This window comes from Humulus lupulus, chromosome X (assembly GCF_963169125.1).
Source record: "Humulus lupulus chromosome X, drHumLupu1.1, whole genome shotgun sequence".
Classification (NCBI taxonomy): domain Eukaryota; kingdom Viridiplantae; phylum Streptophyta; class Magnoliopsida; order Rosales; family Cannabaceae; genus Humulus; species Humulus lupulus.
The window spans coordinates 13670949-13692665 of NC_084802.1; the positions used below are offsets into that span (position 1 = coordinate 13670949).

The 21717-nt window shown below is 35.3% G+C and overlaps 2 protein-coding genes and 1 non-coding gene across 3 annotated transcripts; 1 reads left to right on the plus strand and 2 right to left on the minus strand.

Moving 5' to 3' along the window:
* Positions 1-985: 985 nt before the first annotated feature.
* LOC133807517 (small nucleolar RNA snoR118) lies at positions 986-1070 on the minus strand. The gene has a single exon (XR_009879426.1). It is a non-coding gene; the product is annotated as a small nucleolar RNA snoR118 (small nucleolar RNA).
* Positions 1071-1775: 705 nt separating this feature from the next.
* Positions 1776-7243, plus strand: LOC133804876 (uncharacterized). The gene is made up of 8 exons (XM_062242989.1): positions 1776-2444; positions 3309-4148; positions 4240-4872; positions 5346-5483; positions 5581-5870; positions 5965-6088; positions 6174-6700; positions 6797-7243. The coding sequence occupies exons 1-8, from the start codon at positions 2025-2027 to the stop codon at positions 7014-7016; spliced, it is 3192 nt and encodes a 1063-aa protein (XP_062098973.1). The 5' UTR covers positions 1776-2024; the 3' UTR covers positions 7017-7243.
* A 440-nt stretch (positions 7244-7683) lies between these two features.
* LOC133805539 (uncharacterized) lies at positions 7684-10150 on the minus strand. Its single transcript, XM_062243723.1, has 3 exons — positions 8324-10150; positions 7870-8243; positions 7684-7735 (listed from the first exon to the last, which is right to left on the minus strand). Exons 1-3 carry the CDS (start codon positions 10148-10150, stop codon positions 7684-7686), a joined length of 2253 nt encoding a protein of 750 aa, XP_062099707.1.
* Positions 10151-21717: the final 11567 nt, after the last annotated feature.

Consider the following 21717-nt stretch of genomic DNA (forward strand, 5'->3'; position numbering starts at 1 on the left):
CAAAATTCAACAGTGCATGTAATATATAATAGTTATTAAAAGCCCTCAGATCTCATAGCTAAATCAGATCATTAACAAAATAACCACTGACTTTTCATCAACGCCAATCTACATCTTCAATAACCTCGTGAGAGAGAGAGAGAGAGAGAGAGAGAAGAAAAAGAAGAAGAAGAAGAGTACGATGATGATGATGATGATGAAGATGATGAGGCAAAAAAGATGTAGCGGCTCATGATGAAAAGCCAAGGAATTGTTTCCAACATTGAGTTTTTCCATCACTGGGCAAAGTATCAATCATTTGTAAAACCCACTAACAACTAAAAAGTCAGTGCATATATTATATTGTAGACATCATTAGTTACTAATCATGGATTAAGTTCAGTTCGACATTACATATAGTTTTTCAATACAAACAACCAGAAACTATCTTAGTGAGGATGTAAACTACTGGAAATGACACAGTAAAAATGTCATCACAAATCAGCAACTCAAAGTTATACATGATCCAAGGATACGGTACGAAATAATGGATGTGATCAACCATTGAGGAATAACAAATTCATTATATAAGTAACCATAGCAACCCATTAAATGTATTATTAGAGAGCCCTCAGATCTCATAGCTATATCAGATCATTAACAATATTAACCACAGATTTTTCTTCAAAGCCCATTTACAACTTCACCCACCTCGTAAGAGAGAGAGAGAGAGAGAGTAGTATATAATGAAAGAAAAAAAGAAAGAAAGATAGATAGATAGATATAGTGGTGGTGGTGATAATGACGCAACAAAGATGTAAAGGGCAATTATGAAAAACCAAGGAGAATTTGTTTCCAACAATGAGTTTTTTTCCATCACAGGGCAAAAGCATTATTATACACGATATAATCATCTCTAGGAGTCAATCGAAAAGATCAGTGAACAGTAATACAATGCAGAAATAAACACGAATATAAAGTGAAAGTTCCTCCCTTCAAGTGGGTTGGTTCATATAAAGCTTTCTAGGCTGCATGTCCATCAATTAACGCGGCAAGAAAACTGTTCAGAGCCCAATGCATTCATCATCATTCCTTAAAGAACCCATCTACAGGACACACCAGAACAACAAAATAAACATTTAAAAACAAAATATGGATAGAGAAAGGTTCAAAACAGAGCAATAATCTGTCCTACGAGACACTAAAAAAATCATCATTGCGTTAATCTATTCAATACCCAGAAAGGAAACAAATCAAACAAAACGCTAATGCAATGGCTTCACACAACAATTATAAACTGGTTTGGAGCTATATAAAAACACATTTGAAGAGCCCTCAGATCTCATAGCTTCAGTAGACTCATCTGCGGAAGAAGCTAATGGGTGTTCTTCAGAAGCCCTAACACGCCGCCACCGTACCACCTGCAGTGAATGTGTGTGGATTTGTATGTGTGTATATATATATATATTTATATGAATGATGATAAAGAAGAAGAAGAAGAAGAAGAAGTAGTAGTAGCAGCAGTAGCAAAGGTGGTGGCGATGGCGAGTTAATGCTCGTGTAAACAAGAACCACGCTACCGCTCATTTTGATTTGAGTTTTTCATCATCGGGCCCCAAAACACAACCAAAAACAAGAAGAAGAAGAAGAAGACGAAGACGAACTAGAAAAATTGAAAATTAGGGTTAGAGCTAAGACGAAGGCTGTATTTATTCGAGACTTGAACTGCCGAAAATACCCTTCAGCGGGAAATTGATTGGGCCAGTAGCGGATCAATTTTTTAAGGAGAAAATTACATAATACACCGTATAAAGCAAAAAAATTTGAAATATACGGTTGCCTACTTTTATACGGTTTTTTATTTCAAATATACGGTTTTTTATAAAGTCTTTTTTTCAAATTTCAAACCCCGAAGTTTTTTTGTATTCTCTTTCTCTTTCATCTGTTTCATTCTCCGTTTCTCATTTTTTCTTTGGCCGAGTCCGAAAACCTAACTGAGTTTCTTCATTTTTTTTCAAAATCGTTTGGCATTGACTGGTTAAACAATGGTTGTCACTCGTGCGGGGTCTGCATCTCCTGCTCGGTCGGGTGCTGCGTTCTCTGGCCCAGCATCCTCGAAGCATTCCGACGATCAAGAGTCTTCCGAAACGAAGGGGAAACTTCTGAAGAGTAATCTTTCTCCTTTGTCTAAAGGGAAAGCTGTTTTGAAGTATTCATTGGATTCTCCCCTTCCTAATGTGATCGAGGATGATGTTGGTGGTTCAAATGAGTTGAAGGAGGGCGACATGCATGCGAGTGTTGACTTAATTGGGAAAAAGTTGAAGCGAAAACATGTTGCATTGTCAAAGAGCAAAGTCAGTGCGAAGAAATCTAAGAAACTATCTATTGAAGGTTCTAGTCGAGTAAAGTGCAAGGCTAACAGAAAAATTGCGAAGAAGAATGTTGGTTTACTGGATAAACCGAAGGTATTTATGTTTGTGTCGTTTAAATTCGTTTTGTTCTTTTTTTTCTGTTTTTTATGGGTCTATTTGTCTTGTTGCTGTTAACAATTGTTATTTTTTTGTATCAAAGTGTTACAGGTTTGTTAATGGTATTTCTGATGTTTGTAACCTTGTTTTCCATTTTTGTAAACATATGTTACAAGTCATAATTTGGTAGTTTTGTAACGAAGTGTTACAAGTTTGTTAATGTTCTTTCCGACGTTTGTAAATATGTTTTTCTTTTCTTTAAACTTATGTTACAGGTTCTAATTTGGTAGTTTGTGTATTTTATATATTAGGTTTTATATTCTTGAAATATGTTTTCTATGTTGTTCATGCTCTGATCTGATTTATGTTTTTAATTTTGTTAATTTTTGTTAGGTTTTTGTACCTATATGTTACATGTTTGTTAATGGTATTACTGAAACCATGTTTTTGTTTTTTTGTAAACATATGTTACAGGTCCTATATTGTTAGTTTTGTAACCAAGTGTTACAAGGTTGTTAATGTTCTTTCTGATGTTGTAAATATGTTTTTTCTTTTTTTGTAAACATATGTTACAAGTTCCTATTGTTAGTTTTTGTAACCAAGTGTTACAAGGTTGTTAATGTTCTTTCTGATGTTGTAAATATGTTTTTCTTTTTCTGTAAACATATGTTACAAGTTCCAATTTGTTAGTTTTTGTATTTAAAGATAATAGGTTTTATATTATTGAAATATGTTTTCATTTTTTCAAGTTTTGATTGTATCTGTTTTAATTTCATTTCATCAATTTGTGTTTTTCTTGTCATCTAATCATTTGATTTGTCTTGTTTTAAAATTTTGTTGGTTGTCTATTATTCTATGCAGCATATGGAATGTTTTATCAAACATGAGGATCATTATAGAGCAAGAGTCAATTTTCACTGTGGTTTTGAGAAGATCAATGTGATCTCAGAAAAATTGACTGACTCTCAAAAGGTTTTGTTTAGTAAGACTTGCTTTGGTCATTTTCTAAACCTTAAATCTTATGCTAATCAAGCTAAATTGGTTCACCATGTTTTGTTGAGAGAAGTTAACCAACCAAACTTAAATGAAATGTGGTTTAAAGTTTGTGGAAAGCTGATTAGGTTTTCTTTGGGTGAATTTGGGTTATTGTCTGGGTTAAATGTGTTTGGTGATATTGATAGAGGTGGAATTAAGAATAGTAATCCTATTGGATTGTATTCGAAATTTTTTGGTGACCATACAAGGGGCATTTCAAGAATTATTGTTGAAGAAAGGTTTAAGGCTGCCAATTTTGATAATGATGATGAGGCTGTTAGGATGGCTGTACTTTACCTGATCACTAACTTTTTGTATGCTTGGCAAAAAGAGAAGAACATTGAAAAAACTGACTTGTATCTTTGTGATAGTGGTGGTTTTAATCATTTTCCATGGGGAAAGGATATTTTTAATGTGACTCTCTCATCTTTGAGAGATGCTTTAAGGGAAAATGAAGTTGTTATTACTCGGCAAGGTTCTTACCCAACCTATAAGTTGAATGGTTTGCCATTTGTTTTCCAAGTTTTCATTTACGAATCAATTCCTAGTTTAGAGGGAACTTATTGTGAGAAGGTTAGTTGTGGTCTGCCTAGGATTATAAATTGGTCATCTGTTGCAATCCCATCTCATAAGGAGCTTGAGAGGAATGTGTTTTCATTACATAAGGTAATTTTTATTCTTTTTGCTTTTCTTTATATATGAATTTATTTGATTTTTTTAATATTGTAAACTGATTTTTCTGTGTTGTTATTTGCAGACCAAAATTGTTAAAGTTTTGCCCACTGATGAAGAGAACAATGCCTTCAAGCTTGAAGGTTTTTTCCAGTGCAACAAGGATATGAATGTTGCTGATTTTGAGGATGATGATTTTGTTGCTCCTCCAAAGAAACCAACCAGTGAGGCTCCTTCCTCATCATATGTTCCTTGTGTGACATTTGGTTTTTCTGATATGAAAATTATTGTGGATGAATGTCAGAAGAAGTGTAACATTATGTCTAAGGAAATTGCATTTTTAAAGTCTGCTAGTGAATCTAGACATAGGGCATTGATGGAGATGTTGGTTAATCTGAAAAACGATCAAGATTTAAAACACAAGGCAGTTATGGAAATGTTAGGTGAGTTGAGGCCAAAATCATGTGGTATTAATGATGATATTGATCATGTTGATGTTGGTTTTGTGGGAGCTGATGTTGGTGATACTTCTGGTGGTGGTGGTGTTTCAAAGGAAAAGGATAAGTTTTTTGAGAATGAAAGTTTTACCCAAGTTTTTGATGAATGCATTCAAGCAATGCAAGAAGATGCTGCTGGAGATATGGTAATTGCAGATGATAAGAATGATACAGTAAATGAGAATGAGAAGACTACTGGGAATGATGTTGAAGAAACAATGGTATGTATTCTTATCTAAATATTAATTTTATTGCTTGGTTGGTTTGTTATTTTTTATTTTATATTTTATAGATGTTTATATTTCTGTTAATATATATAATTAATATTTTCTTTTTATTAATTTTTGTTTTCCCTTTTTGATAGGAATCTGATTTTGTTTCCATTGGAATATGAGAAGTGGAAGAGAAAGTTTAGAATTCTTGTTTTGTAAACCTCTTGTTATTAATTTGTAAACTTTTTTTTTCTTAGTTAGTTTTGTACAAGACTTTTCCAGAGCATGTATAAACTCTGTTATGTTTTTGTAAACTTATGAATTTTGGAATTTTTTGTTTGGCAATTATTATTTTTTATTATATATACAACTTTTTTTTCCAGAGCTATGACCAGGTTATTTTGGTTTCATGATTTGTATTTTTTTAAGGTAATGTATTCATGTATTTCTGTATTAATTTATAAAATTTTGTTTTTCCATAGAATATTGTCAAACCTCATGATGATGTAGCTGATGTTGTTAAAGATCTAGAAGAAGAGGCTCATATTTTTAACAACATGAATGTGGAGATTTTTGATAAAGTTGTTCATGCAGCTGTTGGTGATTTGGCAAAGAAAAAGGTAACTAAACAAGGCAGATATTGTATTTTGTTTTCTCTTTTTGCAATATGTTCCAATAGTTGTATTATTGAGTTTTTCATATTATTTTTGTTTCTAGGAAGTTATTATGGCAACACCCATTGCTGGTTCTTTGATGAATCCAGTAGTTGTGTCTACTCCTGTTGTTGGCAAAAGGAATCCAAAGCCTGCTACAGTTTTGCAATCTCCTTTTGTTAACCAATTTGGATCATCTTCTTCTAAGGATATGAAACATTTGGAGGTTGTGAAGTCTAAAAGGAAGGTTGTGGGACGATATGCTTTTGGAGACAATCTTTTTGATCTGCCTAATCAAATTGACCAAGACTCTTTTAACAAGTGGTTTTCTCTGGGGCTGAGAAAAAATAATAAGTATGCTTCTATTTTTTAATTGTTTTTTTATTTATTTTGTATTTCAGTTTCTGTTTCACCATAATTCACTTTTAAATGTTTATAATTGTTATAGGTATAAGAAATTTGATGATAATAATAGTATCATTAAGGAGCCATTTCAGTTTTGTGTAACTGAGATTGAGAGAAAAATTTGGTTTTATGATTTAGTTAAAGATGGGAGGGATTTGGACAATGAGGTATTTTTTTCCCTTATTATTATTAAGTTGTTTTAGTTTTACTGTTTTCATTATTCTCATTATGGTTTGCTTCTTGTTTTTTCAGCATATTAATGTGGCATTTTATTACCTTAGAAAAAAAGCCAAGTATTGTGAGTTGATAAATGTTAGAGTTACTACTACAGATAACTCTTTTGATCAAGTTATCACTTCTCTGTATGATGTGTATCTGTCAAGTGACTGTGATCGATCTGTTATATCGCATAACAGTGTTATTTTTGAGTATATTTGTGGTTATAAAATGCTTTGTAACACCCCTTGGTCGCTAGTAGATTTCATTTTATTCCCTATTAATATGACTGTTGTTGGCTGTAATCATTGGATTCTTGGGGAGTTCAACGTGAAGCAGAGATTTTTTAAAGTCTACAACTCAATGAGGAATAGAGTTATGGATAAGAAAGTGTTGAAAGTTGTTGAAGCATATTCTACTTTGTTGCCCTTGTTTCTTTCTTTAAATAATTTTTATGAGTCAAGGGAAGATATTGATCTAAATGCACAAGCATTCAAGGGCATTGATATGTGTCACCCGTTGGACATTGTGTTTGATGATGAGGTTCCACAACAGAGTAACAAGTAAGTGGTTTTTTTTTAGTTATTGTTATTTTTTGGTTGCATTATTTTGTTTATATGCATTTATGTGTTACTGATTTTGTTGTTTTTTTTTTGTAGCGATTGTGGGATTTTTATCATAAAGTTTGCTGAATTTCTTATGCATGGACTTATTGAAAATATCCCCAATCCTCTGAATGTTAGTTTCCAGAGAAACAAAATTGCAGTCGAGCTATATGTCCATGCTAAAAGAAAGAAAGATGAAGGCTATCTATCTGATGGGGAGTTCAGAGGAAGAATGAGCAAGAAGATGTTGAATGTTAATGCAATGGAAGTATGAGAGCATCAAAGTAGTTAACATTTTGGCTTTTATCTTGTAAAGAAGATACATACTTATGGCAAGATAACTTTTGTGTCTTTGTTTTGCAAACTTTCAAGCAAGTATCATGTTTGAATATTTTGAATACTGTGGCATATCATTGAATTTTGATATTAGCCCTTTTTTATGAGGAATGTTGTACAGAGGTGTCTCAAGTTTGTAACTTGAGTTCACAACTTTATTTTTATATTTCATGTTTTAGGTAACATCTGTTAAAAGTTTGTAACCTAAGTTCATGCAAAATTGCGTAGCATTACTTAACGTCTATTAATAGTCACGATAACTTCAGTTTCAAATATGTATCAAATCGTTTCAAACTTTTGAAGTTAATCCTTTTAAATGGACTGGAAATTTACAAATGAAAATCAAATATTTTTGTTTCAAAACTGTAACATAAGCTGATAAAAGAACTTATTTCACATTTATTTGATGTTGGAAGTGTCTGTGAGAAACTAGTAACATATCTGTAACAATTATGTAACAAAATGTTACATTAATATTCATTTCAGATATATCTGTATCAAATATGTAACAAAAATTTACAGATAACGCCCTGAACATTAATTCTGATATATTGATGCAAATTTTTTCCTAAGTTTTTATAATATTCCATATATTCAATAAAATTTCATAATTCTTTATCACAAGTAATAGTGATAAGTAATGTTCCAATCACCGTACTGAAACATACAAAGTTTCAAAATTCAAATAAAAAGTATTTTTAATCTATAAGCTTTGAGTGCTTTTTTGTTTTTTTGTTCTCAATAGAGGCTGGTTTGTGCAGGTTTTTCGGTTGTGCCCAAGCTCTCCACACCTTCCACATTTAAGCTGATAAGACCCTTCTCTTGCTGAGACAAACCTTTTTTTCCTTGGCCTTCCACTTTTTCTGTTTCCCTTTGGAGGTAGTACTTCTATTTCCTCAACATCAGGCGGAACTCTCCATGTTTTTGGATCTCCCAATGGATGTATTGATGCATTATAGGTGTTCAACATGGCTTGTTTTGTGAAATAATATGAGCAATATTTTTTATACTGAAGGTTCATCTTTCTAATGACTGCCATGGCATGTTCACAAGGTAATTCATCCAAATCAAACTTGTTACAAGAGCAAGATTTCTTTGCAATGTCAACAATGTTTGTTGTTAAACCATTGTGTACACTGTAAATGAGTGTGCTAGCTGGTTCTACCTGCAATGAAATTATAATAATGAACAAGGAAGTATATTAATACAGAGGTATTTATAAATAAAGGAAATAGTTGTACTTACAGTCATTCTTAATGACTTGACAAAGTTCTTTCTTAAGTATTCCTCTTGTTTCTTTGGCAATTCTGTAAATGTTGCTTCTGCTTCTTTTTTGTTGTTGTAGCTCCATTTTTGAATCAGGTTTCTAAGGCACTCGAGTAATGTTGTTACTGGAAGCTCTCTCATTTCTTTTAGTGCTGCATTAATGGATTCAGCTATGTTTGAAGTCATAGCTGCATATCTACGACTTTTGGAGTGGATTCTTGCCCACTTTTCATATTTAACCTCATTGGCCAGAAAAGGACGGATTCCTTCATGTAAACTGTCCAAGTCCTTCATGTATTTTTCAAAATCTTCCATGTTATAAGCTTTTGCAGCAGCATGAAATGCAATACTGGTTGCCTCTGCGTCTGTTTTAAACTTGGTCTTTATGTTGCAGAAAAGATGGTAGGAGCACACTCCATGAGTTACATTTGGAAAGACATTTTTTATAGCATTCTCTATGCTTTCGTGTCTATCTGAAACTATACACAACTCTTCTCTTTCTCCATAACATTCTTTTATTTTTCTGAAGAACCACTCCCATGAATCATTGTTTTCCGAATCTGTTATAGCAAAAGCCAATGGGAAGATGTGTCTATTTGCATCTTGTGTTGAAGCTGTGAGAAGTGTACCGCCAAATGCAGCTTTTAGGAATGTTCCATCAACAACAATTACTGGAATGCAATGTTTCCAACCTAGAATTGATTGTCCCATAGCCATATAAAGATATTTAAATCTGTTTATACTATCAATTTGCAAATCTGTTACAGTACCTGGATTTTTGTGCTTCAAAATGTGCAGATATCGTGGAATGTCTCGGTAGGAATCTTGACTTGAACCATGTACATAATTAACTGCTTTTTCCTTAGATCGCCATGCTTTTTGGTAACTCATGGAAACTCCATATCTGTCCAACATGTCTTTAGCTATATCTTTAGGTCTATAATTTGTTTTTGGATCTGTGAACTTGGTCTTCACAACATTCCCAACCATACTACTTGAAGCCTGTCGGTGATCTCCAAGAATAATGTCCAAGGAACATGTGTGGGCACGATTGAACTTCCTAAGTTGGAACATATCTGTCTTTCCATATCTTGCAGCACGAAATGACCACGTACATTCTGAATCAAGGCACTTCAACTGATATTCTTTTTTGCAAGATTTGTGGACCTTGAACTGAAAATTGTTTTTTATGGCATAGAGACCAATTGTTGTTGTAAGAACCTCTTTGTTTTTGTATACCTGTTTTTCTCTTATTCCATCAGAAATTGCATGAGTTATAATTGTAGTTTCTGTTCCAATATGTTCAGGAATTGATTCATGTCGTTCCTTCTCCAAAATCAAATCTGTAATTTGATCTGCCAACTGAATAAAATTTGGTAGTCCTTGAGGTTCATCTATAGAGAATGTCGATGTGTCCGAAATATCATTCTCTATATTATTACTACTTGAAGCAACAGTAGAACTCATCTTTTGAAGTGCTCCACAGGTAATTGTTTGGTTGTTCTCTGTTACAGAAACTATCAAAGGGTATTTTGTGAGTGTTTTGTCATTTCTTTTGCACTCCAAGTAGAATTGTATAGAGCTATCACTTTTGATCTTCAATGGAGGCAATGTTTCTGCAATCTGGTACTCAATTGTTGCATTTTCTGTTGACAGAATGGTAGACAACTCTGTAGACAAGATATTCATTAGTGTTGTAAATGAGCAATCTAATGGTATTAACACTCCCAGCATTTTGAAATCCTCATACACATTATTTTCATTCCAATGACCATCATAATATACCAAAGATGTTATTGGATTCATGGCTGCAGATGAATAAAAAGAAAAATTAGATTGATATGTAGAAATTTTATATTTTCATTATAAAACAAAATAGGATATAAACTACCTTATGGGTTAAAAACTACCCAATCCAGCACAAGCTATTCAATAACACATCCCCCAACAAAATGAGAATTTAGCATATAAACTCGTCCCTTTATTGGTTTTTAAATGACCAAATTCTGCACAAGGAAGAGCAAATAACTTAAAGATGAGACAATCTAAGAAACATCTTTATAATATTGTAACAGTTTCTTTTTTTTATAAAAGGTTTTCAGGATTTTCAAATGTTTCTATGGTAAAATTTGTTTATGATTCTGTGGAGATATGTGTTAAAATATATGTTTTTGCTATAATTATCTTAATGATTTCCGAAAGCTATAAATTATGTTCCAAGAACAAAATAGAAGACCCATCGATTCAAGGAAACTTACCACAAAACAGATATCGTGTAATTTGTTTTGTAGACCCATCGATTCAAAAAATTTGCAGTAGATTGCAGAAGAAAATTTCTCATTTTTTCCCAGTTTTCTCGGTTTTGTTAGCTGAAATCCATGGAAATGTTGAGTACAGCATGTTACAAAAACTTTGGCCGAGTTGTGATGGTTGGGTTGGGTCTTCGGTATATAATGGTGGGAAATGTTGGGTCTTCCGTATTGGGTTGGGTCTTCCGTGAATTGTGGGCTTCACTTTTACCGTAATATTGTAAGAAGTATGGATTACCGTATTTTTCGAATTCTTTTGGTGAAATGCCGTATATATAAAATTTTCCCTTTTTTAAGACAGCGGAGAAAAATACAAAATCGGCCCTTTCAAATAGGACATGGGTTTCTACTTTTTCAAGCGGTAAATAAATTATGGTATCTTTGAAAAATAAATTACGGTATGTTTAAACAAATATGATAAATATTGGTGTTATTAAAAAATTGTGATTATAATATTGTATTTTTTTTCTAGGGCTCCTGGGAAAATAACTTATTTTTAAAATTTATTTTGTACTTCAGTCTAGTTTGGATATTTTGCAAATGACCTCTGACACTCTTGACGCTATTGTTGGGAATTCTAAATAATTTGTTGGGATTTCCAGACAACCCATCGAGAATTTTAGATACTTTCACCACCAGAAATAGACATTTTGAAAATAATTATAAACAATGTCAAAGTGTAAAATAAACTCTAAAAATGGTTACTTTTTACCAATTACTATCTTTTCAATCTATTATTTTATTTTTGGAAATGATATTTTTTTTAGAATGTGAGAATCTAAATACATGTTTAGTCTTTTTTTATTTTTGTTTTCAAAAATAAATATATTAAAAATATTTGTTGTTTCCAAAAAGACAAAAGATGTTTACTAAATATTTTATATTTTTTATTAATATTTTAAAGATCTTAAATAAAAAAATTAATAAATATATTTAAAAAGAAAAAATAGGATGAAAGTTTGTAATAAATGAAAGACAGAGAGAAGTGTGTGAAAAGGTTGTATTGAATATAATGCTCTTGAATATTTACAATTACAGGTAAAGTTTTATACTCAAGGCTAGAGACAACCAAAAAGTGACATCTATACAAAATAGGTAATACAAGTCTAATAACTAATTATGTGCACTAAATAGAATTAAGAACCACTACTTATCATCCCCCCTCAAACTCATGGGGCAAGGAAGGACCGTGAGTTTGGATTGTAAGAGGAGAAATCGAGCAGCAGGCAAAGCCTTTGTTAAGCAGTCAGCAAGTTGATCTTCAAAAGGTGTGAACCGAACTACAAGCTGATTAGAAGCAACACGTTCACGAATGAAGTGAAAGTCGATCTCAACGTGTTTCGTTCGAGCATGAAGTACCGGATTGGAGGTGAGATAAGTGGTACTGATGTTGTCGCAAAGCAAGAGAGGAGCAGTGAGCTGAGTCATACGAAGATCACGCAAAAGAAATTGAAGCCACGACAATTCAGCAACACCATCAGCGAGAGCACAAAATTCGGACTCAGTGCTAAAGAGAGAGACAACTCGTTGTTTTGACGAGGACCAAAAGATGAGGTTTGTACCCAAGAAAATACAATAAGCACTGGTACTACGACGGTCATCAGGACATGAAGCCCAGTCAGCATCGGTATAGCACAGTAAGTTAAAATCAGGAGAGGGCAGGAGAGACAAACCATGATGAGTCGTGCCTTTGAGATAGCGCAAAATACGCTTGACAGCTTGCCAATGAACATCGGTTGGAGAATATATTGGCACACTCTATTGACAGCAAAGGAGATATCAGGCGAGTCATAATACAATATTGAAGGGCTCCAACAATGCTACGATATTGGGACCCATCAGCCAAAGGAGCACCGTCCCGAGCAGAGAGAACAGAGGCTGTAGACATGGGAGTAGGAAACAGTTTGGAATCGAGCATCTCAGCACGGTGAAGAAGATCCTGGATATACTTATATTGGCTGAGATGAAGACTTGAAGAGGAGTGCACAACTTGAATGCCCAAGAAGTAGTGTAGGCTGCCTAAGTCTTTGATGGCAAAGGCAGAACTAAGAGCAGTGAGAAGAGTAGCCAAGACAGAGGTGCTACTACCAGTCAATATAATATCGTCCACGTATACTAAAACAACGAAGAAAGCATCAAACTTAGAGCAAGTGAACATGGAGGAATCAGCAGATGAGTTCTCAAAACCCCAAGAAAGAAGGAAAGAGCTCAATTTATTGTACCAGGAACGCGGGGACTGCTTGAGGCCGTAGAGAGCCTTGTCCAAATGGCAAACATAGTCAGGATGCTCAGAGTCTTGAAACCCCTCCGGTTGAGCCATAAACACAGTTTCAGTGAGCTCACCATGAAGGAAAGCATTTTGAACATCAAGTTGTCGGATAGACCACCCTTGAGATATGGCAAGTGTAAGAACTGTACGAACGGTGGCAGGTTTGACAACGGGACTAAAGGTCTCAGAGTAGTCTAAACCTTCAGTTTGGTGATACCTTTTCGCAACCAGGCGAGCCTTGTAGCAATCAATTGTATCATTAGCCTTGAGCTTAACACGGTATACCCATTTACAGCCAACTATTTTGCCGTGAGAAGGGGCTGGAACAAGGTGCCAAGTGCGGTTTCGTTGAAGAGCAACAAACTCAGTGAGCATGGCTTGATTCCAGTGAGAAAAGCGGATTGCCTGTTTATAAGTAGTTGGTTCATAATAAGCATCAGCAAGAGTACTAACAAATAGTTTGGGCTTGTGAATCCCGGCTTTTGCACGTGTGATCATAGGATGAGCATTACTAATTGGTGCAACGGTATTCTCACAATGGTCAGGAGGCTCAACCACCAAAGGTACAGTGGCAGGGGACTCAATAGGGAATAGAAGGAGGAGGCAAAGGAGAAGAAGTGGAGGCAGGAGGAGAACTAGAGGAAGGGGAGGTGGGAGACGAAGCTAGAGCTGGACAAGGAGAAAGAGAAGAGGACGGAATAGATGAAGGAGAGGGAGAAGGAAGGACGACAGAGGCGGAAGGTGGAGGATGAGGAGATGGAAAAGAAGTGACAGTGGGGGAAAGAAGATAAAAGGAAGGAGAAGGAGAGGAGGAGGAAGAAGGAAAAATAGAAGATGAGAAAGGGAAAGAGTGTTCATTAAACACTACATGGCGAGAGATATAAATTCTGCCAGTAGGTTGAGAAAGGCACAAGTAGCCTTTGTGCTGCGAGCTATAGCCCAGGAAAACGCACTCTTGAGAGCGAAATTGGAGCTTATGAGAGTTAAAGGGCCGGAGATAAGGAAAGCACGAACAGCCGAAGGTGCGGAGATGAGCATAGGAAGGTAATTTGTGATAGAGAGTGAAATATGGGCTGGCATTATCAAGAACAAGGGAGGGAAGACGATTTATTAAGTATGCTGCGGTGCTAAAAACATAAGGCCAGAAAGAGAGAGGAACATGTGATTGAGAAAGAAGAGATAAGCCAACCTCGACAATATGCCTATGTTTACGCTCAACACGGCCATTTTGTTCAGCCGTGTGGGGACAAGAAACTTGGTGAAGGATACCAAGAGAAGCAAAATGAGATTTAAAACTACGATATTCACCACCCCAATCACTTTGAAGACGTTTGATTTTAGTGTTAAATTGTCGTTCAACCATTTTTTGAAATTGTAAGAAAGTAGAGAAAACTTGATCCTTAGTGTGCAACAGATAAAGCCAAGTAAAACGACTATAATCATCAATAAACAAGACAAAATAACGAACACCAGTGATTGATTGTTCAGGGGCAGCACCCCATAAATCACTATGAATCAGTTCAAAGGGAGCAGCAGCTCGGGATACAGATAATTGAAATGGTAAACGATGAGACTTAGCCATTTGGCAAGCATTACAAAATTCAAAATGAGAACCAGATTGTTTTGGAAAATTACAAGCATAAAAAACATGGGAAATGACTCGAGAGGAAGGATGTCCGAGGCAATTGTGCCAAAGAGAGAAATCACGAACACGAGTAAGATGAGCTTGGCAGGAGGATGAGGCAGAGGAGAAGTTGAATTGAGTTTGTAGAGGCCACGATCAAGCACCCCTGTGAGAAGGATTTTCTTGGTGACCGATCCTTGACAAAAAATTGGTGGGGTGAAACTCAATGAGAGCATTGTTATCACGACAAAATTTGGAAACACTAATTAGATTATTCGTAAGAGCAGGGGTATGGTAGACATGTTTAAGAGTAAGGGGAACAACCTTGGAAGGTAGAGTAACATGACCAATGCGAGAAATGTTCAAAAACTTACCATCACCAACCTGAACCTGCTCATGACCATGATAAGGAGAAGCTTGATCTAGAAGCTGAAAATCTGGAGTAAAATGGTGAATAGCATCAGAGTCCATGAACCAGTTCACAATGGAGGGAGCAGAAACAGTGTCGGAACTAGAAAATCCAGAGAATGGAACCATGGGTTGAGAAGGATGAATCATTGTATTGAAGTTACGAAGTGGTTGAGGAACATAGGATAAGTTGGTACGATGGTAACATATATTAGCAGTGTGACCAGTTTTGCCACAAATTTGACAGGTAGGGCGAGGGTTAGGCTGTTTTGAAGGCAAAGGATTAGATGATGGAATGGAAAAGGGAGGACGAAGCCAAGAACTCCAGGAAGAGACACTGAAGGGTGAGAAGGTGGTATCGAATGAGATGTATACTGATTTTGGGAAAAGGAGTTTTGGGAATGAGGTTTTTGATTGTTTTGGTAAGTGTTTGGGTATTGATTTGGGTAAGTGTTTTTGGTAAATTTCTTCGCAGAATTCATCTGAGAGAGATTAGCTTGAAGGGAGCTCTGAGATTCATCAGTAGTGTTTCGTTCCATTCGATAATCAAAACTCAGCAATAAGCTATAGCAAGTTTCCATGGAGGGTTGATCGGCTCTATTGAGGATACCTGAAACATAGGAGTCATAGGCTGGTCCCAAACCATTGAGGAAGTAGACCATCTGATCTTTGTGAGAAACTGATTCTCCAATCGCAACAAGTTGATTACAATATCCTTTAAGTCGCTGAATATATTGTTGTGCAGTGAGTCCAGCCTTCTTAATAGTCTAAAGCTTGCCACGAATTTCTGTTATACGAGCCATTGAGGAGGAGGAGTAAATTTCGTCAAGTGCGTCCCAGATCTCGCGTGCGGTCCTGAAGTGCATGATTTCTCCGAGCATCGCTTCAGTGAGAGACGAGTAAAACCAAGACATAATCAAGCGATTGTATCAATTCCATGTTGTGTTAGCTGGGTTGAGAATCGTGGGTTGGTCAAGAAGAAATCTGGGTGGGCATGGATGAGTACCATCCAAGAACTCATCAAGTACATGTGCCATAATCACATTGAGCAGCTGATTTTTCCAAATAAGATCATTATTCTCATCAAGTTTCACAGAAAATGTCTAATTCATAGAAGGAAAAGTAAGATTGGTTTGGGAATTTTGTGAAGAAGAAGGATTTGTATTTGTGAAATTAATTTGAGATTGATGAAGAGTAGCATCACAATTGTTGGGGATTTCTTGAGATTGATTTTGGTTTGAGGAGACTTGTGATAAATCTTGTTCTTGAGCCATGGCTCTGATACCATGAAAGACGAAGAGAAGTGTGTGAAAAGGTTGTATTGAATATACTGCTCTTGAATATTTACAATTACAGAGTAGAGCTTTATACTCAAAGCTAGAGACAACCAAAAAGTGACATCCGTACAAAATAGGTAATACAAGTCTAATAACTAATTATGTTCACTAAATAGAATTAAGAACCACTACTTATCAATAAATAATGAGATATAAAATAATGTGAAAAATAAAATTAAAAAATATATAAGGATAGAGGAAGGAATAAGAAAGAAATTGGATAGGACTTAACTAAAATAGAGAAATATAAAAATAACGACGGATAGTTAATTAATCAATTGATATATGAAATTTTGGTTTTTTTTACTACCTTATTCTAAAATGAGATTTGCACATCTAGTTGTGGGCAAATTGTTCGAATTTAATCCATAATTGAAAATTAGTATTTGCAATTTTTAGTAATTTTGGTTGATCTAGTTGATGTGTAATTACATACATGACAATTAAACCCCTCCCTTTTATACCCATTTCTAGTCCACCATAGAACCTAAGGTCTCATATCCTTCCTTGTGCTTTGGGTTGGAGTTTGTCTCTGTTTGGTTTTATGCCCTTATGAGACTACATTTTTAATGTAACTCATTTAAATATCAATAAAAAATGATAAATTGGTTTTTGTCTATAAATTGCATTATCTCGAACATATAGACAGTTACACTTTTAGTGACTAGATCACAGTGGATTCTAAATATAACTATATGTTAAAAAAGAATTAGTCCTAAGATTAAATTAGTGCACATGATTTTCGCTAAATTGTTAAACTATGTAAAATCTACTTACACAATGGTGTGATGTTTTATCCAAGACATTGACCAAGTAGATAAGATCGAATGTATTTTGTTACATTGGACTAGGACCGACACTGATTATCAATAGATAAATAAGTATCGATATATCGTATCTAACCAGCATCACAACGTTGACCATAGGTCAAGTCGATCTTAATTCTGAGTGATGATATTTTGATGCGTGTCGTATTGCATACCAAATTTAACAAATATTTTATTTACTCTCAAACCAATTATTTAGTATAACGACAAATAGAGGTCGAACCCAAGGGAACTATATTCAGTTTATTATTCACAAAAGCTTAACAAAGTTAAATTGGAAAGGGGGGGTTTTGGAAAGTAAAAGTAAAAGCAAGAATTAAGAAAACAATTGATAGCAAGAAGAAATTAACAACGATTTCAAAAATGGTTAAGAATTATTCTCCACCTCAGACAATCATGCATGAATATCAATAATGAATATTATTCCGATTCCCAATTAAACTATTAACCCTGTAGATAACGCTTAAGCAGTCAATTATCCCAATCTCCCTATCACAATCAATTACGGCTAAGCGCTCAATAATCAATTCTTTTTACCAAACAACAAACCTATTAAGCATACGATTCATTCAATTTAGGAAAAGCATTAACAACAGTGGAGATAGGTTAATCTAGGCAATAAATCAATGAAGCATTTAATTCATTTAACCTAGGTTCTATTCTTCATCACAATCAACAATGCTTTTGACCACATCATCAATTGCAATTTATCACAAACACTTAGAATCCTAAACTATTAGGTGAATAGAAATTCTAAGATGACAGTAAAATAATGCAAGCCCTAATTAGTTGTACACCCTAACAAGGAATCACAATATTTCATACAATAGGCATAGAAGAATAGAAGCAATTTAACATTATGGAAATCAAGAACAATATTCACATCTCAAATCAAACATTCATGTCTGGGTTTTGAATAACCCTTAACCTAAAAGAAACTTAGCCAACAATCATGATGAAAAACATAACCAGAATCAAAGAATAGAAGAGTTTAGAGAAGAAGAAAACTATTGAAAAAGTTGAATGCGATCCTCCTTCTTCTCCTCCGCTCTCTCTGTGTTCCTCTCTCTAAAATCGTGTATCTCAAACTTCCTTTACGACTATGACCTAATCCCCCTTTTATTTCCCGTCCAAAAATTAAGAAAAATCGAATTTGAATTTGAATTTTAACGCGTGCTGCGGCGGCCATATTTCCTTGCCGCGGCACGAGGCTTCAGATATGCGATATAGGCTTTGCGTGCCGCGGTATGCAACTTTCCTTGCCGCGGCACGAGACTCTATGTTTCTCTTGTAGCGGCAGGGACTTTTCCCTGTAGCGGCAAGGACCTGTCTGACTTGCCTCGTAGCGGCAGGGACTTTTCCCTGTAGCGGCAAGCTCTCAGATTTCTCGTACTCTTGTTCTTTTCTCGATTTTTCTTCTCTTTAACACTTTACTCCAATGGTTAGAATCCTACGAAATCATCATTCAACCAAAAATCATCAAAAATATACAATTATCTTTAAAAATAATGATTTAGATTAAATGAAACAAATAAAAAAAAACGATTCTAACTATCCCCAAACACACTACTTATGAACACAAAATCTGATAAGTAGAAAGGTAAACTTTATACAAAAATATACTTATCAAATTCCCCCACACTTGAACTTTGCTAGTCCCTTAGCAAACCCACTAGACTCTAAACAAAACTAAAAACTAAAACAAAGGCGGTCTTACTGAATACGATGATTGTCTCAGAGAATTACACTAAAATATTATGCTATAGTGACTTTGAATTTCATAACCATCAGATTTTCAACTCCCAAATTGATGAACCACTTGAAATTTGTCTTAAACCACGAGTTATAACAGTCCTACTTACCAACTCACTTGAATCAAGATGAATTTATACATGTCGTTTTATTCATATTTTTTAGCAAACTAGCCCCTCATCAGAAAATGAGTATATATATATAAAGGACAACCACTCCATAGACGATAACCAATTACTCTCCACTAATATAAACACACAGAATCAAGAATCAAAAGGTCTTTATCAACTTATAATGTATGGCTAGGGTACAGGGTAGATGAGAATGATACATTTTAGGCTCATATTGCACCATAGCCTACCTAATATATATATTTTTTCTATTTCTACTTTGGATCTTCTTCAACAATTCCCTCATAGATTTCATACATTGTTGATCTCTCTATTTTCCCCCACACTTATTTTCATGCAAGAAAAAAAAAAATTCTTTTCTTTTTCTCTTTTTTGCTTTTAACATATTTCTTGGGGATAAATAGGAGATATTTACACTTATAACCACATCATATACAGAAACTCTTACTATACTTCTCTTTTTTCTTTCTTTCTTCTTTTTTTTTTCATATAACCACTCATCCCATAGTAGAAATTTAACTAGCTAAGCCATGGTGCAATGGGTTATCAACACAGATAAAGAAAAAGAAAGAAGTTTAGGGTTAAGTAATGAGTTTTCATCGAAAAAATATATGGTCAATAAGGCTCAAAACAGGGAACTAAGGATACATTATTGATATGGTAGGCTTGAAAGGCTCAAACGATCCAAAGAAATTGCCTTTATCATTTTCCTAATTTTGTGCACTTATGATTTCGCCTCAAGCAATTAACTAGTGTGTTCTAGAGTGGCGGGGGCTAAGTTGAATATATCTATATTTCTTTTTTTTTTTTTTTTTCCCGACATGCATAAACTATTCCTAAAACAAGTAAGTAGCAAATCTAACTGTAATAAATCGCTATTTAAATCACAAATTCAAGTAGTCATCAAAACAGGAGTCAATCACACGAATCATAATCTATCCATCATCTTCTAGCATTCAAGTTTAGTGTCACTCATAAACTCATCATCGACCATTGCATTCAATAAGACCAACCCAAGACACAAAACAAAACAACACACACACAAACAATTTGTTACCCGTCCCCCACACTTAAAGTGAACATTGTCCTCAATGGAGATAAGTACAAATTGAGACAAGAACAGTAAAGAAAAGAAAAATAAGAAAAGAAAATAAAAGAAAAATAAGAAAATAAGAAAAAAGAAAACTCCCTCATCAGTTGCGACTAAAAGTGTCATCCTCATCATAGTTGAAATCCTCTGTGCCACAAGCTTCATCATCAGCACCATACTCCTGAGTGTGACTCGGCTGTACTGGAACAGCTGGAGGATAAGGTGGCAACCAATTTGGGGCCGGTGGGAATGCAGACATATCCGCCCCTAGATGGGTTTGCTGCATCCTGAAGCATAGGTCTTGATAAGCAGCAATCTCCATCATCCGCTGGTTGTGGGCCACCATTTCATCATGATATGCTCGCATGTCAATGCGAGCTCGGTAAAGTTCCGTCTCCATGGCGGCAACCCGATCAGTAAGTGACCTGGATCGGCCTGTGTGAGGCTGCACAGGTACATTGGGAACATTATCGGGTTGTACGGATGATGTGGCGGTGGGCTTGTCAAATCTCTGAATAGTATTTCTGTCAATAATGTGCATTGGGTTTAAGACCTCTTCATTATCATTCCAGCGCACACCGGCTTTCTTGCATAGGTCTGTGATTAATGAAGGATGGTAGAACCCGTACTGTGTGCTAGCCATACTCTTCAGAATAGAGGCGTGAATGATCTTGCCAGCGTCAATAGACTTGTTGGTGACAATGGCATACAACAAGTTCCCATACGCCACGTCCACTGTCCCAAAATGTTTTGTGGGGAACAATTTTGCCCCAACAAAACGGTGCCACGCCTTGAGTTCATAGTCCATATATTTGGACTCCAGTTTGTGTGACAAGGCATTCTCTGTCGTCCTCCACCGTGCTCCTTGAATGCCAATAGCCTGAATAATGGCATCAGGATCCAAGTTATGTTCAGAGGCATTGAATTCATCATCGGGAATGTCCCGCAAACCGTAATAACGGTTTATAGCAGAAGCTGAATAAGCAACAAGAACACCCCGAACCACCACCTGTAAGTTCTTGCGATCAATGGCATTGGCATAAAACTCACGAACTACGGATACTACTGCAGGCTGTGGTTGAGCACATAGTTTTTGCCAGCCCCTCTGTTCAATTATACTCATCAACCTCGGATAAGGGTGATGCATGTCTAGATCGAAGCCCCTCTCAGCCACCCAAGCTTTCTTTTTATCAATTGCCTCTTTATAACTTTCGAAAGCTTCTTTGGAGGTGAATTTCTTGTTATCATATTTGACTTTGGCTGTGTTCGACGGCCCTGCTTCGGTTCGTGATCGCTTACTTGACATTATAGCACAGAGCAGACAATGTATAACCTTCAAATGTGACTATGCAACTCACTGATGCATTTCGTCGAACAGGTGGTGTGCACACTTCAAAACTCCAAGGATCACAAAATTATAGCTTGAACAATTACCCCCAGATACAGATTGAATCAACAGATAAGCAGTTTCACCACAGGAAGTATTATCACAAAAGAGATCCAACAAAACCCGTCCACTCTAATAATGGGTTTGAATGATGCCAAGTCTCAAACAAAGGGGGGGCAAATGAGAATATTACCTTGAATCTAGTGAAAAACTGTGATAATGTGCTTGATTACTCCTTG